Source organism: Thunnus maccoyii, chromosome 6, assembly GCF_910596095.1.
Source record: "Thunnus maccoyii chromosome 6, fThuMac1.1, whole genome shotgun sequence".
Lineage (NCBI taxonomy): Eukaryota > Metazoa > Chordata > Actinopteri > Scombriformes > Scombridae > Thunnus > Thunnus maccoyii.
Genome location: NC_056538.1, coordinates 11,541,078 through 11,559,666, shown reverse-complemented (window position 1 = coordinate 11,559,666; position 18,589 = coordinate 11,541,078). Strand labels below are relative to the sequence as shown.

The 18,589-nt window shown below is 39.2% G+C and overlaps 1 protein-coding gene across 1 annotated transcript in view; it reads right to left on the bottom strand.

Annotated features, from left to right (window-relative positions):
- Positions 1–3,796, bottom strand: part of pcp4b (Purkinje cell protein 4b) — a 39,532-nt gene extending 35,736 nt beyond the window's left edge. Inside the window, exon 1 of the mRNA XM_042414778.1 lies at positions 3,600–3,796. Within this exon, the coding sequence (XP_042270712.1) occupies positions 3,600–3,608 (9 nt within the window). The 5' untranslated portion in view covers positions 3,609–3,796. The remainder of the gene's footprint in view (positions 1–3,599) is intronic.
- Between the last annotated feature and the right edge of the window lie 14,793 nt (positions 3,797–18,589).

The following is an 18,589-nucleotide window of genomic DNA, read 5'->3' as shown; positions in this document are numbered from 1 at the left end:
GTAAGATCAATAAAATCTAAGAATATCTTTAACTTCATTTCGATGCCGTCTTCAGAGTCTGAAATGAGTGCTGCTTCTCTTATAATCACCGACACTGATGGCGCTGATGTGACAGTGACGAGAAAAACTAAATCTTGTAAGAACCTGCAGAAACTACAGATTTCTCTGTGAGTTGTTTTGGCTTGAAGACGGCTTAGTTATGAGTGAATGAATTCAACAGCAGTGTGCAATTTTATAGTGTGAAAACACCCGTGAGTCAACATGAGTTCAAGCATCCTTGGAAAATGTTCCATGAAATGTGCTGCAACTCTTTGCAGTGGCTTTTTCTTTGCAAAGTTAACGGAAACACAGTGTCCACCTATAGCAACGGATCTGTGAAATCGTCTAACGTTTTGTAAATTATACATAGTTTTGTGGCAAACAGTTGATGTTTCTCTAAGGTTTTCTTTGGGTTTGACTTAAATTGTTGCTTGAGTTCATTTTCAAAACCTTTTTGAGTCTAACAAGCCTATTTGACAGCAGATAGTTTGGCAGATTATGGCAGGGAAAGCACAGGTGTAATAAACATTATTATTATGGCTGCATTACATTCAGATGTGCCATTTCCAGAGCTCTGCTTTGTGCATGCACCATTAATGTTATTGGTTGCACCTGTGCTTTTGCCTGTTATGTTGAGTCAAACTGCTGCAAAAAGGCCTTTTCCTATGATGGTTTGTGGAGTTTTATTTAATTTCAGTGATTCTGCTTCACATCTGTAAATATCATGAAGTTCCACTCTGGCATAGAAGAAAAAAATTGAAGCTGATGATAGTTTGAGACCTAAGAAACTTGGAACAGGGGGACAGTGTCATGACGGTACGTTACTGTGTCAGTAGCTTAACCTCTACTCTGTGTCTAAGTATTAAAGTGTCTCAGTCAGGTATTTTCCACCATCTGGAGAACCTGACAGTTTTTTCAATTCAGTCTCTCTTGTTGGCTTGTTCATTCCTCCTTAACAAGCACTTGCTGACAGAAGCTTTAGAGACTTGTTCTGTTATAACAAAACTTTTTTTATCTCTTAAGTTGTTGACTTTGGTTCATTGCCAAGAGACAAAGAAAGAAGGAAAAATGCAAGACGTAGGGATAAAGCTGTGTAACAGTATTACCTTAGAGTATTGCACTTGTTCTGAGCAGTTATGTGTAGGTGAGGGGAGAAAGTGGGAGGTGGAGTGAACAAGGGCAGAGAGTCTGGTGGGGATGAGGGAGGGAGCGCTGCAGTGCTGACCACTGTGAGACTCATCCATCCAGAACACGCTGAGCTGCTCTGCTTCAGTTACTGGCTTCGAATCAAGTTTGGAGATTGAATACGTTCATGATCACAACTCCACTCTGCACAGAACTTGACAAAAACATTTCAACTAAGCAGAAAAATCATTTCACATCCACTGCCTCCTTCTCCTCCTCCTTGTTCCATTTGCACCTGGGCCATGTTCTCCCTAAAATTACACCTCTTTTAATCAACAGGAGATGGCAGCTACTCTTTACTCTGAACATTATTACCAAACAAAAGGCTCAGGTGATTTTGCTGCCGGGCGAGGGATTCAATTATTCAAAAGCTGTTATAGCTCCTGTTGTGCAAGTGTGTGTGTGTGTGTGCACCCTAGTATTCATCTTTTATTGAGGCGGCCAATGAATGACTTGTTATAAACAGCTTGAAGGGAAGTACGGTGATGTCTGCCACCCATCTATTTGAGGTAATGACAGACTGCATACCCACTAGACGGCAGGACTGCACCCAGATAACACTGCCTTCTACCTGACGCCTTCTGTTGGTGAATTTGAGCATTTTTTTTGACCTGGGAATCACTGAGTTTGAAGTGCCAGGTCTGAGGAGGTTTATACCTGCCGCTGCTGTTAAACACTGTGGAGCCAAATTACTCTGAGCACCTCAAACTGCCAACTTATGCTTTGTGCATACATTTATGTTTTCTCAACTTTGACATATGCACAGGGACACACAAACACAAATGTGCATGTGGGCACAAAAACAAATATATATCTGCACATTCACACACACAAACAAGACTACTCCTGCAACTCCAACTGTACTCATGTTACTACAATAAGTTAGTCCTGGTTACGCTCGTTATCCTACTCTACTAATGTGCAGCACAATACACTCCAACTTGCTTGAGTGAGAAACTGTCACAGTAGAATTTCAGGACTGAATTTCACGGCAAAAGCGCAGTCATCTCTCTTCTTTTCATGCATCACAAGGATGAGCAACAACAGTAACAAACACAATTCAGCAACAAGATTTTCTCAAAAATATCTAAAATTGAAGTTATTTGCCTTAAAAATGTCATTTTTATTCATTCTATAAAAAATCATAGCACTATTGGATGTGAACTGAAGTGTAATTTACTAATTGTATAGACTGAAGAACTGGAAGCGGGTTGTTCCCTTTTTTGCTGCGTAGAGCTGAAGGATTTGCTGCTGACGGGTCCGAATATGTCAAACACTGACAACTAGGTGTCCCTTGGATGAAGGTATGACAGTGCCACTCAACGGACACCATCATGAGAATACAAGTAAAGATCACAGCCTCATCATCATTTTGTATAATATGTTTTCTACCCTCTTTTAATTAGCAGCAATTAGCACCCAAACTGAAAATACTAATAGTGACATTAGCAGAATACTCCAGGGCTCTCAGTAATGAACTTTAGAGTTTGTGCAGAATAAAAAATCTACATTAAAAAAGGAGCTATTAATACCCTCCTCCCTCCACTTTCAAATGAAAGGCGCTTGAACATCTGTGACTGTATGGAATCAAGTGGGGATTGAGCTGTGGGAAAACCTAACAGCAATTTTCCATCGCAAGCTGTAACCCCCCCTGTGGTGTTAGATCTCTTATGCCTGGAACAGCTGGGTTATTTATGCTTGGAGATAAAAAAAAAATAAAAAATAAAAAAACCTACAGTAATACACAGTACAGTTAGTACAATCACCTGTGTTCACTGCCACTGGATTACCAAACACAATGCTAAATCACCTGCAAAACTGGTATACCGTTCCCTAGTATGATATACTTTTTTAGGTTTTGCAACGCTTCTCTCTAATTCAAGCAGTAAGTGAAAGGTGCTCACTCCTGCCAACATTTCTCTAACCAGTTCACACTAAGCCCCATTTTCGCCTCATATTGTGATTTTTCTAAAACTATGCAGAATAAAACTCAAATTCTGACTGAAGGTTAAGTCTGAACCATTCTAGTGTAAAAGAAAAGCGTTTATCTATCGTAAATATACTAACTCACTTCAGGGGGAGTAGCCCACAGCGCGCTGATGCGTCCTGGTGTTTCCCTACACTGATGCTGCTCAGCGCACTTTGACAATGCAGCTGTGAAGCATCTGACACACTGTAATTAATCGTGTCCGCACTGCAACAGTAAATGTGGGATGAGAAATCTTATCACTTCAGAGAAATCCGTCGACAACAGCAGCACGCCGGAATGTTAAATCTCTCATTTATGTTGCTTCCCTCTGCGCATTAGCGCACGGATCGTGCGTAATTGGGTTAATCCCGACGCGTGTCTGTTTTAAAACGTAAAATAGTCCTACCTCGCTCATGATGAACGGTGATGTCGAGGTGTCTCGCCTGCTTCCAGTGCGTGAGTGAGAGTGAGAAGTTTCAGCAACAGTGGTCTTTAAAAGAGTGGCTCGCCGCGGACAGAGAAGCTTTATAAAGTGTTAAGACCAACTCCTCCGTGTCATCACGTCACCAATAAACCAATAGGAACGCCGTGGGCAAATGTGTCTCCCAAGTCACCACCCAACTCCTTCAAATATTCATATGCTGTGTAAGCCCTTTTCATCATGATCAGCCAAACGGAGCTTCTCTCTCTGCTGTTGATGAACAGAAATGAGAGCGTTGAGAGGTATTTCATGCACCAGTCATCATGTCATCAATAGAAAATTGTTATTTCAAAACATGTATCATTATTACCCCCACCTGAGTGTGTGCACCAGTGCGTGGGTGTGAGCTTCATAACAGGAGTAAAACTGTTTTCTGCTTTTTTATCTTCTCTTTCAAAACCACTAAATTGTTCCAACTGGGATTTACAGTTTGTGCTGCTTTACTGTAACATAGTTTACGTCTTTTAATCCATCACTGTAATGTTCATATTATGTCTCTATATTACATCTTGTAGTAATTTTATTTTATGAAATGTGCTGTGATGTGTGCCTCATTTCTCTTTAATTTGTTGCAGGACTAATTATATATAGTTAAGTTTTACTGCGGTTTAATAAACTAATTCGATTTTCTCTGGTGCATTCCCAAACAACAGCATGTTGAATTTATTGCATCAGAGAGATTAAGCTGCTTTTTAACTTTATTACATTTCTTGGTTGAAAGAGAAACTGCTGGTGATTTTGTCAGAAAGAACAGTTTACTCTGAGTGGGCTTGTTTAATCCTTTTACATCAGTCTATCCATTCTTCTCCTTTTCATCCACTTCATTTCACAAATTGAGGTTGTTCATTATCGTCTGTCCTAAATCCATACATTCATTTGTAAAATTCAATACAAGCATTGTTTGTCGAATTGAACATTTGAATAGCAAGCAGACATTTCAATCCAAAACCCTGTGTGAAAGCTCTATCTGGTTCCTGCAAATCTAAATGGAAATGGTTTCAGACAAAGAGAAGCGGGACCAATATTCACAAAAGCACTGATGTGAATGCAGCTCGAAGGCTGTTCAGCATCTTACGGACTGTCACTGGAGCACCAGTGACATCCCAGTGGAGTCTTGATGGATGGAGGAGGAAGAGGAAGAGGAAACCGATTACAAATGAGGCCTAACATCACTGCTGCTCTGACCTGACCTGTGTGTCTCAGCGTAACTGTCTGTGCGCCTGACAAGCTGGAGAGGATTTGCACTGAAAATGGCTTCGGGGTCTTTGTTCTGCAGAAATAGTCTTCAAATTTCTCTGTTTAGATTTGGAAGGAAGGAAGTCGATTTGATTTGCCAAGTGCGACAGATGGTACTGAGTTTTTGTGGAAGCTTAGTTAAGTTAGCAAGGCACAGCACAATCTGTGGTGCCTGCCATGTAGCATTATAATAAAAGTGTCCTTCATAGTATGAAGGACACCTACAGTACACTAACTGCAGAGACTTCAGGGTAGCTGGTCAGCTCGCATGTGAGGAAACTGCTTGAAGTCCTTCAGTGCCTTAAAAGAGGCTTTGTGCCAAAAACAGGAGTTCAGATACAACAAGATCAGATTGGAGATCCAACACATTTAACTGACATTGTTCCATTTAGACAAAAACATGTTGAACAAACGTGCATGGGGAAGTTCAGAGACATTTGCGTTGGCTGTTTCTTTTTGAGCATACATTTCAGTTTAGAAACCACCTCCCAACAGGTGTTAGATCAACTTGACCTGAGCTTGCTTGACATGCAGGTCCATACAACACATCAGAGAGATTTGGGAGTGTGTATCTACTCCTGTATGAGCCTCTGCAACCTGTATCCATAACACCAGTCACTGTGTAGGTTTTCAGAGACGTTTTCTTCACAGAAACATTATTACAGCAGAAGTGTTCAGACATACAGAAACTGCAGGGCTTCGTCTATGAACTTCTTCAGTGGAACGATATGGTTGTGTAACAGGTACACTGGATAAGAAAAACTATTAGGTACGATGAGTCCATCCCCAGGTAGAATCTTTGTTGAGTTTCCTTCCTCTCCTGCATAATAAGGTGTAGCCTCAGGATGTAAATGAAGTCTGTCTTTAGAAAAATATGCCTGGCAACATAACCAAAAATTATCTAACAGCAGCAATTAAAAGTCAAATAATCAGAGTCGAGGAAATGAAGACATCAGGAAGAAAAAGAACCCAATTGATTTTGTCCGCGGGAAAGGAAACGGTGCAGCATTTACAAGCAAGTATGTTGTCAGTCAGCTATTGGTGGAGAGACATCAGATGAATATTTTGGGAAACAGCCAGCAGTCCCACAGGAGACAGTGAAGAGCACCTTAAGGCAAGTTGCAATATTTCAATCAGAGGAACAAAGGATGGTATATTGAGTGCCATGGGAGGAGAAAACAGAGGAGGCACATAAAGAGGAATGTATACCAGCAGGGTGTGTGTGTGCATGCATACATGTGTGTGTTTTCCTATCCTACCTGGTAACTACCTTATTAAAATAGCTACCGGAATAAACAGTCCCTGACAAGATGACCATAATATAAAGCAGCAGGGCTCTGGATCCAGGATTGATATCCACTACTCTGCAGTCACTAACGTGTGGTTTTGTACAGTATATTATTCCTCTGATTTTTCAATTGAATGCCTAGGTTACAGGGGATTGTTACACTACAGCCTCTATAGCGGCAAATGTTGAAAGATGTTTTCAGGATGAATCAGAGGTCAAAGATCAGCTGCAAAACGCTAGAGGTGGAAGCAGATCAGAGTTGTGATGAAGGACATTTCAGCAGGAACTGACACCTATTTTTGTGTGAGTTATCTCCCTTCAACTTGAGGTACCAATACTAAAAAATAAACACAATGCTTTTACAGTGTTCAGAGAGAGACGACATACTGTACAATACATACACAGAATGTATTTCTTACTCCTGTAAAGGTAAAACCAAACCAAACTCCCAAATGCACATATTATCTGATAGCTAAATTTGTTATTATCTGCCATCTGTCACAATATGTTTTGAATTTTGAACTTTCTCTGAGGTTGGAAGTCTTTTGTGCCTGCATCTAATATTACAGTCTACAGTGTAAGTTGTCGATGCTGCTCTGTTATATTTTCATCAGGGTTTTTACTTGTGAATCCTTCCACCTTTATCCTGCTTTGTTGCACCGAAGATACTCGTCCCCCAGAGAGTTACAGAGAATCTATTTTTACACTCTGCTCTGTCTGTATGGATGTGAGGTGCACACATTTATGTAAATATATGTTAACTAGGCCTTTTGTGGAGCTTTGCATAGATTTTTTCCAAGATTAAAAATAATTTTGCTGTTTTGTTTACAGAGATCCCCAAATACACAGTAAGTCTATGTTGTCATTTGAAATACAAAATAGCCATAGTTTACCAGTCACATCCCATTATGTGATGTTGTCTGATATTTTTTACGCTTTTTTGCACTTCACAAAAGCCTGGAGCCAAAACTGCTTCTTTTTTATTTTTATTTATTTTATTAAGATAAACCCATTGAGATGTACCATCTTGTTGTCAAGGGGTCCCAAACTTCAAAATTCACTGAAGAAAATGTCACAAGTACAAAAATAGTGCTGTTGAGCATTAAGATCCTAATAATCTTTTATGTTCTATATTTATGAATCAATCTCATGTCTTTTTCTCATAAAATAAATGTTTTGTTATACACGAGTGAGGAGAGTGAGACAGATCTTGAAATCTAGTATGTTACACCAAACACATGAAAGTTAACAAACCGGGTGTGTGTTCATTCACTGTGTTACTCTTCCGCATCTCCTCTGTGAAGCATTCACTAGCTTTCTCTCACACACACATACAAACACACAGAATCAATCTCATCTGAGAGCATTTCGACCACAGACAGATTTTCCTTTCATCTCTCTCTGTCTGAAGGAGCGAACCTCTGTCCAGCAGGTTCATACCCAGGAGCAAAGAGAGTGACCTCAGTGCCCTTCTTGCCGCAGGGCGAAATAGATGAAAATAAATGCCTTCACAAACCAGTTGAAACTGTTTAAACATAAAAGATAATTATGAATATCTTAAATAACTAAACTAACTAAACTAAGTCACTATCGTCACTTTTTTCATAACAAAATCTTACAAAATATTGTTTGAAAATGTAAAATTCAGGTCTATATTTTCAATCTGGGGCTCTACTGGAATATCTTTGCATGATTCACAGGTCAAAAAACTCCTTGCACAGCCCCAGAGTTCAGCGTCTGTCTGAAACAGGCTGTTTTAGCTCCTGTCTCTTTAACGCCCCCCTCCCGAGAGCCCACTCTGTTCTGATTGGCCAGCTCTTGGAAGCTGCCCCTCATCTGCAAACGTCCGCCAGCTGTGGAGGCTACATCAACAAACTATACTACAAGGATTTCATTACTTTTTTTCATTCTTTACTTGAAATGTCAACTTCTCAAATACATGCATACATGTTCAAACCCGATCTGAAATATGAGAGTGGACAAAGCCAACAACACATGGAAAAACCTTAGCAACAACTTTAGCAACCAAGACTACAGAACATACAGCAATTTATGGGCATATGAACGATCTGACATTAAAGTAGAAAAAAACCTTGCAAACGAAGCGTTCAGAGGAGACTGAAGCCCTGGCTTTTAACCTGCAGGGAGCATTTCTACACACTCAAACAGAGTATGAGTTTTTATTTTGTTTTGTTTTTGGCCTACGGTATGGTGGCTGAAATAATGTGAATCCTACTATTGATGCCTTTCTCACCACAACATTAAGTTAAACAAAACACAATCTAAAGGATAAGACTGGCCGTGATCTGCATTTTTTTACTGTCAACAAATCCCATAAAAAGACAGAATCACAATGAATTTATTCATTGATTCTTCTATCAGGTATTGTTTGTGTAGCCAAAGCCTGACATATCGTATTCCTCCATACCATACACTTACATTGTTATCCAAAAACTATTAAAAAACAAACATAAATAACATACACTATTGCAGTGGGTGACGTTACATTACATTATCACCATGAACATGGATAATGTAATAACTGACTTAAAGTTTGCACTACATACTGTACACTGTTTATTAACACACATACTGTCCCGACAGAATTAACTGGTCAGTACGATTTGATCAGATATTGTCTCAAGCTGCTAGAGCCAGGCTGAGATAGATGGCCGTTCATACTGGAAAATATACTGACTATGTGGCAGCTGTATGAATGCTGAGAGCTGCAGATCTTTGTTTTGGCACTAATAAACTCTTTTTTGCACACTACGTCATTGTGAGAGCCAACAGGATTCAGTCCCTTATGTCATCTGAAATTTTAAAGCACAGACAAATAAACTGAACTACATGTGGAGTACTGAGTAAAGAGGGTGTACATATTAAATTTATTATGAATAACATGTACACATTTGAGTACATAATAAGACCTGTTATGTCATTCCTCCTTGTACCATTTTCTAAATAATGCATAGAATTTTTTACTCTCATGCCAAAAAGAAGTTGTGTGTTTTCATCTGCATCTCAGACCAGATCAGTCAGAATTTCAAAAAACTTTCAAAAAGTTTCAGAACGGTGTTCTTGTGTTACTCACATGCAGCAGGAATTCACCGCACCTTGAATCACCAAGAACAATGAAAGCACACAGATTTGTCTTGGTGACACTGCTGCAGACTCACAGCTGACAGCTCACAGTGTTTCACAGCACACACAGTTTGGACAACAGGAGCTAAGTGTGAAGCATAATTCACAGTCACTGTGCACTGCAGGGGACAACACTAGATATATGACACAGAGAACAAATCAGTCTGCACATACATACAGCCTGCAGCATTATATACTTTAGCTCCATGTGTTCCCACACAGTGTGCCATACAATATGATTGCATCTGCAGAGGGAGGTGATTTATCTTTATCATTATGTTATTTCAGACTCCACAGAGAGGATACACAAGCTGAGCTGCAGCTGCAGACTTACTGCCTGCGGTTCACCTGACCCCCAATATGTATCACAAGCACCACGCTTTCAATTACACACCGATAAAACTGTTTGTCTCATCTGGCAACAATAAACCATATCATCCTCCATTAACTCTGTCTTAACTTAGTGAATTAATCAATATTCTCCATTTGTTCTATCTTCCTTTATCAATATTGTAAATGTGGCTGTTGCGACTGGAATTTGCCACATAATATCTTGAGAGAAGGAGATAGAATAGTCAGTTTCTCAGCCAAGGGTTTAATTGATGCAGCTGATTAAATAATAAATAGATTAAATTCATAATTCTGCAAAGCGTGGGTCCATACTGACTAACAAGCATCTAATTCAGTGTTGTTTAATGAGAATGAGCTCGCTTGTGAAAGAAATTACCAGTTTACAAAAATACAGTAAGGAGCAGGGAAGCAAAAAGGTTGGAGAACACATGATGCAAACAGGAAGACACTGAACACAGTAAGATTAAAGACGAGATGAAAACAAAAGAAAACGTAATCACCTCCCTTCAGGAAAGCCTCTGCACTTCGAGGGAGGAGAACAAACAGACGAGAGCTGCGTGGAAGGAGGAGAGTGAAAGGATCAAAGGTACCTTTGAGAAAGAGTGAATAGAAAGCAAGACGAGGACAGTCATTAAAGGAAATAAGATTCTGAGCTATAGATTATAGAAGAAAATGAGAACCACAAAAGTCAGGTTATGAAAACTGTGAGTCTTGCACAAAGTTGCATTCGCAGATTTTAGTCAAGCTGAGAGAGAGGAAGAGTTGAGAGATGGTCTAGGAGAAGTTGCAGAGGTGAGTGAAGGAAGTGTAGAAAGAGAGGAGCAAACTGAATGTGCAGCATCATCATCATCAGCTTCAGGTATGCCGCCTCAGCTGTTCATTTTGCTTTGGAATGTTTTTTTGGATTCTAACAAAGCATTTTCAGCATGAAAGTTCAGTCTTAACCTTAGAAAGAGTAGTTTCACAAACTTAACTTGAGGTTCACTTTCTAGCTTTTTTCCAGAGCTTGCAATCACATCTCATGGCCTTCTGATTTTTCACCTTTACTGACATGAATTCCTCCTGGACATATTGTACATCTCATCAATATTGGGTTTCAGAAGTTTTGTTGTTCAGTCTGGACTGACATACAATTTAATCCTCCATAACTTTCAGTTTGTTAGCTTCAAATATCTTTAGTCTACAGAAGGGAGGCAGCCTCATTTCTCTTGAATCAGGTTGTTCTGTTTGTAAGCCTCGAGCCATAGTATTGCTTTGTAATACATCTCTTGTCTTCACACGTTTGATTAAAGTACAACCATGCAGCACTCACTGCCAGCCCATTCCAAATGCAGCTTTTGTAATTCTGGTCAGGGATGCTGGGGTGCGTGAGTGCAATGTTATTTTAAAATGTGCTGCTTCTGCTGGAATGGCGCAGAACAATTTGAAAGCTCATACAATCAGTTTATATGGTCAATGAATGTATGCAACACTGGAATTTCACTTCTGTAAATCTGTTGTAACTGAGAGAGGGAGGTGTAGTGTTTTGTAAAAGTCTGATGAGAGGGGTATCTTATAACAATAAAATCAGCATAAAGGAAGGTTAACCTTTTGCCCTTTAGCCATAACGGCTTCTTTAGTGTTGTCTATATACTGTAGCTCTTGTATATAGCCAACCATCACTGATTTGTGTGTGTGTTCATGGACATCCTTGTATTCTCTAAACAAACATTGTGTCAAAAGAGCCCAGGGACATTCTCCTTGTTTTTATGACTGCGGTTGGCAATTTAATCTAATCCTATGAGCACGGCCACCACTGGAGAGGCAGAGACAGCTACATAATGAAATCTCACAAAGGGAAAACCTGACAGCTCTGCCTAGCCTGGGATCCTCTTCGTCATGATCTACTGCTATTGTCTCTCTCTCTCCTTCCACACTCATCCTTTGTCTCCCTCTTTATGCCTTTTCCTTATAATCCGCTTCTCTGCGGGGCGCCCAGCTGCTGTCACACACCTCGTCACAGTCCGTTCCCATGATGCTCCCTGTCTCAGTGAAGCGCCATGTGCTGTGGCCAGGTCCCTACGTGGCCCCTCCTCATAAGGGTGTGCAAAGCCATTTTTATAATAAGTGCTAGTTGCTGGGCTCTGAAAACTGCAGAGCCAATCAGCTTCTAGTAGCACACAACTCTCTGACAAAGTAAGGTACATCTAATGATATGCATACTATGTGTTGGTGTGTGGGGAAGGAAAACACAGCTACAGTAGATTCAACAATATTTTATTTGTTTTCAAAATCAGAAAGAATGTCTGATTATCGAGTTATCTTCGATCATAAGGTGCTTTAAAGAAATAGTTCAACATGCTTATTTGCTTTCTCTCCAACTCTTGCCACTGTTATATCTATCTGGTAAATGTAAAGCTAAAGGCAGCAGCTGGTTGGCTTAGCTTAGCATAAAGACTGGAAACAGAGGGAATCAGCTAGCCTGGCTTTGTCCAAAAGTAATACTATATCTTGTTTGTCCTTAAAAAAAAACTGTAGTGTTTAAGTGTAAGTTACAGTATGGAGGATTATGTGTCTGACTGTTTCTTGGCTGGATGCAGTGACTCCCTGGACTCTTGTTGTCGCTGTGACGTTGCCAGAAAAAATAGCGGATACCTTTGAAAATTTCTGCTACCAGTGACGAAATAGTTTGGCACATAACAAAACTTGCTGTCTTTACACCCCAGTTTTGTACCAAGTAAATAAACAAGATATACCATGTTAATTAGTTAACTTAGAAGGAGGTGCTGATAGGACGATTTTGTTACTTTTGGATGGGGCTAGGCTAGCTTTTGCCCCCTATTTACAGTCTTGATGCAAAGCTAAGCCAGTGCTGGCTTCATATTTGCCTTACAAATAGAAAGCAAATAAGTTTATCTCCCAAAATGTCAAACTATTTCTTTAAAAGCTGTCCAACATGCTTCAAGAAAAAAGGAAAAAGACACTTCCATATTATGACAGTCTGTTTACATCTGATCCTACAATGTGGATTCTCAGCTGAAGCCATGTGAAAGTGAAAAATATGCACATTCATGCATGTGCATATAATACGTGCACACATGCTCACACTTGCTGTCTCCCTCCCCATCTCGTTTCCTTTCTCACACACACACACACACACACACACACACACACACACACACACACACACACACACACACACACATATACCTTCTTCACCCTCTACACATGCATTTTCCCAACTGTACAGCTCCCCAGCTGTCATACCCAGTAGGGATCTCCAGCAGAGTATACACAGTGCATTTCATGTCTTAGCTCTGCACAGTGCAGTTATTAGTGCCTAATTACTAGGAATGTTGCCAGTCAAAGGAAAGTGATGATAGGCTGTCTTCATGTCAGGCGCCAGTTGAATGTCTGCCTGACAAAGGGAGACAGGAATGAATGAACTGGAACCCACCGACCTGATGTCCTGAGAGTGAATTTAGCGCTATTTGCCTACTGGTGAGGTCTGGATTCAATTTGTCTTGCCTTGTCTGTGCTCCTGATCAATACCAATTGTATTACAAGTGGAGCGAGGCCAAACCAATGTGCACTGTCAGCACCTGCACATGGATGGATCGGTCTGAAAATATTGGCAATACTGCTGTTTATTCATATCAAGGAGAAACACATTGATAGTAATTGAATCCGTCCTTAACCAATCATTCTCATCATGTATATCAATATCAAATTAAGGATAACTGTATTGTCATTTGATCGCAAAGTCGATTTGAGGATCTTTGTGTATCGTGACAACAATACAAATGAATTGGGAACAGCCTTACATAAAAGAAAATGAATTGAGCCATCAAAGGTCAAAATAATGCAAAACAATGCAATTTTTTATTCATTTTCTTGCCAATAATTCAATAAGAAGATCAATACCACTCTCACGTCTGTTAAATATGAAGGTGCAACCAGGATACAGTTAGCTTAACTATATCATACCTGTTGGCGACTTCTCGATGTCTCTACTGGTTGCCTTAAAGGACCAGTGTGCAGCATCTAGTGATGAGGTTGCAGATTGCAATCAACTGAATACCCCTCCCCTCATCTTCCCCTTCCAAGCATGTAGGAGAACCAACAGTGGCTCACGAAAAACCTGAAAGGCCCTCTCTAGAACCAGTGGTTGGTTTGTCCACTTTGGGCTACTGTAGAAACATGGCGTTGCAACATGGCAGGCTCCGTGGAAGAGGACCCGCTCCCTATGTAGATATAAAGGGCTCATTCTAAGGTAACGTGATAATATACTAGTGTGATTATATACTAGTTAAAACATACATATGAATATTATATTCCATTTCTGCCAAGTCCGTTCTGCTAGATGCCACTAAATTCTACACACTGCACCTTTAAATTTTATTTATTACGGAAATCTCATTGAGATCAAGATTTCTTTTGCCAGAGAGACCTGAGAACAGGTTACATATACAAAGGAAAACAACAAAATGATTAATTCTCATTACAATCACAAAACAATCATCATACACAGTCAAAGCCACGACTTAGATAATCCCAAACATTCTGAAAAATAGCAGTTAGTAAAACTTTTAAGTCTCCTTCAGCAGATACAAGACAAACAAGGGTTATTGCCATATTAATGCCTTCATCTTTATAAAAAATATCAGTGATTTGTATCACTATAGAGAGCAGTAACAAGGTCAATTTTTTACAAAATTATGTATCCACTTTCATGCCAGGAACGTTTAAATGCCTTCTACAATGCGAGGGTCGTATTTATGGAGCTGTTAAAAGCAACTGTCCCATTATGCTAAAGTGTTTTTATTGCCTTGTGATGCTGCACACAAAGCAGAACTCTTTGTAAACCAGAACAGTACAAGCTGAAACTAACAGAGAGCGGACACTGTTCACACTGAATGAGTTGCTTTGATAAAAGCTCAAAGCTGTGAATGTCAGGTAAAGTCAGGGAGTGCAGTGAAACATCAGTAAACATAGTTTCATTTGGAGGTAAACACTTAGATTTTATGCTGCTTGAGTGGACAGAAAGAAGAAAAAAACAGACCACAGCAGCTCTGCTAGCTCAGTGTTTCTTAAAGAAAATGGTGGTTCTCTGTTCTCTTTTATTTCCTCAACAGAAAGGGTGTAAAATCAAGATGTTCAAGAGCCTGCACAAAAAAAAAAAAATCACACTGGAGGAGGTGTGCAATTACATTGTTTCACACTGCCCTTGGCTCAACTGAAAGAGAGAGGCTGTAGATTGAATAATGATGTATTTCAGCCAAAGAGCAGAGCCTGAAAGAAGGAACCAGTCAACTCAGCAGCAAACGAAAGAGCAAGCATGATGAGTCAGTGCTTAATTACTATACAGCCAGAAGACCTTGGTTTCCTCCAAGTTCCCAATGACATTATTGGAAACTGGTTCTGAAGATTATTTCAAGCTGTATTTTATGAGACATGAAATTGCTGAACTTGCTGAAAAGACCTCCTGAACAGGAGCACAAAAGGCTCTGGCAGAGCATGAGGGTACATTACTGATGGCCTATCAATACCCATTAGCTTGGAAACCTATTAATTATTTCTCATTCACCCTACTGACCTGGAGGAAAGAACAAGACAGAGACAGACAGAGACAGATCTGTTTGGGATGCAAGAACATGTGGAGACATTTTTAATACACTCTCAAAAAAACTAAACCTCTTGAATTTTAATAAGACAGAGGAGAGAGTTCTGTTAAACATGTTTAGTAGGAGGAATACAAAATGTAAAACAATTAGAATAATGGCTTTCTTCTGTTGCAATTACTGTTAAGAGACCCAAAATCTGTAACCATGTGCTGTTAATGAGGGCTGGTGTCTAGTCTCTATACAACGGAGGAAAGTGCAGAACATTTCAGGACAAAATAGTTAACAAAGGTAGCCAGCTCGGCCAGTGGAAGTTTGATGGTACACATTTAAACGGCAAGTGCAGGAATGTCATCACCAACATGAGATTTAAAAACTCCGTAAACTGTGAAATAAAGAGAGATTTTCCTAGCACTGATAGGCTTAATCAGCATTAGGTGAACTCGTTTGTCAAGTGCTTGAATTTAACAGATATTCATTTATATGAAAAGGTTCCGCACAGCAGGTTTAAAGTGAAGAGGATGTGGCTCTTTATTAGAATATATTCGCCAGGTTGCTGAAAATGGTTTGTTTGTTTATGTAAGATATTTGAACTGAAATGCCAAAAGTGTATAATTTCCCAGACTTTTCAGATAAGCTTACTACTCTTGGGGCTGCCAAATGGTCTGGCAAGATAATAAAGAGCCTCAAACGCTTCTTTTTTTCATCCAATTTTTCAGGAGATAATTGGCCAGTGATTTGCTTCAGCTTAATGGTTTATTGTCATCAGAGCACAGGGTGGAAAAGTAGAAAATGACCCACAGGGATACCACCTACTCTGGACTAATGCAGACAAACTGAGTAAGTGTTAATAACTTTAAATGAAAAAGCCCTCAATCCACCCTGTGTTACTGTCTTACTTTCACATATATCCTTCATCTGTCTGCACTGTCTTACTCTTTTACATTCAGTCATTCTTTCTCTATATGCAGCTGCAGCACAAGTTCAACCAAGGCCACCTAACCCCCGCTCCCCTCACACACATTTATTATTTCTCCTTAACCTTTCATCCAATCAGATTACTCTACTTTCTTACAGTGATTATTCCCCAAACAAGTCAAAGCATTTTCCTACAAAGACTTTGTTCTACCAGGGCAACTCCCTCTCTCTCTACAGTCACAAATCATTTAATTAATCTGTTCAATTTTAATCAATTAATTTCCTTTGGCAATCTAATCCTATAACCTCCTCCTGATACCATCACTACCAGAAATTTGTTTGGCTCAACATCAAGAGTCACAACTTATTTTCAATCCACCATCTTATACCTACATAAACTCACTTGCACCTGCAAACAGACTTTTTAAGCATAAAATGTTTGAGCCAATGTAGGGTTTATGCTAAAATTATTCTCATCAGAAATTAAGAAATTGTTAATCTGCATTATTGTTTTGGTCTGTGAACAAAGAGATCCTTGCAAATGGCTAAAGACAATGATACGACAATAATGGTTTAGTTTACAGTTAAAAAGGATTTGCTTGGTAAGAACTCATTCATTTCTGTGTTTCATGTTTAACACTGGAACAAGAACTCATCACTGTAATTTGCATTGATCTCACTAAAATACGAAGAAATGTTCATATGTACCTTTTGATTTTTAAAGCCTTCACTGGTAAACTTCCTGGTTACCTTTGTGAAATGTTTTCCTCTGTTTATCACAGTTATCAGACCAGATCATCTAGATGGATCACCTTCAGCTCTGAACTTGGTAAAACTGTTCAAACTGTTCACTCTGGACTTTGAAAAACTTACAAGATAAACTTAATCTGGAAACACTGCATTCGTACCAGACATTACAGCATCACATTAAAACAATGTTTCATGAGAAATGTTTTGTTTTAAATAGTCAAGTTTTATATCGCTTATTTTCAGATCCTGTTTTGCTGTGTTGGATGTGATTGTTGTAAATTAATGTGTTTTTATGTAACTCTGTGACACCTATTTTTTGCGGCCATTTTGGCCAGGTCTCCCTTGTAAAAGAAATAATGTATCTCAAGAGACTTCCTGGCCAAAATGAAGGTAAAAATAAAACTAAAACCTAAAATAGGATATGAGAAATTAATGATAGGACTGGATATTGTTGGTTTATCCATCACTACTCTTCCTTCCCCAGGCTTTGCCCTCACCTGTATCTTTTGTAGAAACATTTATGGCTCAAGACTCATGCACTGTTATCACAGGAAACTTACTCAAACAACATTTAACCAAATATTGCAAATATTCGAGACAACATCATTAATTTTCCTTGGAGTGCCATAAGACTATGTACTGGCAAAATGAAGAAAATTGGTGCCCCACATGATCACTTCTTATGCAGCATGTGAAATTGGATTTGCCACATTTGGTTGAGTGCATAAACTGGAAGTAAAACATTCAATGAGAACAGTTTATTAATGAAAAAATAGAGCTTGCCCTCCAGCAAATGCTTTTCAAAGGGTGTTTTCAGCAAGTTTGTAAAACAAGTGCAAGATGTGTGTCAGAAGCTGTTAGAGTGAAAAATTAGCTGACTTTAAACAAATAAGGCAGCCACTGCAATATCCCAAACTGCCATCAGTTATGTCGTGAATGCATTTGTCATGTTGCTGCATTGATTGGTGTGTTTCTGTTAAATAGAAGGTGCTGCTCAATTGCCTCCTAGTGGCCAAGAGAATATGCTAGTCAGTGCACACTGTGATTCAGTCATTTAAGTGACTTCCAAAATCAAAAAATAGCACATTAATGAAAAGAACAATGTGAAGAAAAAAATGTCCTCTTTATTTCCATACAAAAAAAAATATCAGTTTATTCATTATGCTTTGTGCTGCCATCAGTCACTCTTGCAGATAAATCCAAAGGTGATCATGTGTTTGGTATAAAAACAAGATTTGTTTGCAAAAAGAAAATGAACATGCCAGAGGTGAGGATAAAATGGATGGAACTACTAAAAATGCAATAAAATTCAGTTAAATTGCTTTACAAATTGCATTATATGTCCAATATATCTTGAAGGTCAAATTCTTTTTCATGGCTTTGATTTCAATTGAATCGATTTCAACAGAAGAAAAAAAAACTTTACGCAAAGTACTCTAAGTCACTATAAGTGTGTGGACCTTTTGAAATGCTCTAAGCTTATCTATGGGTTGTGGAAACATTAAATTTTAGGATGTGGTGTTCGGGAAGGGGGCATATAAGGGGATCATCCAAAAATGACAGCTGTGCCATTTGATAAAATGCTGCAGTGGACTAAGCTGTGCTAGCATGTTGTGATGAAGTGAAAG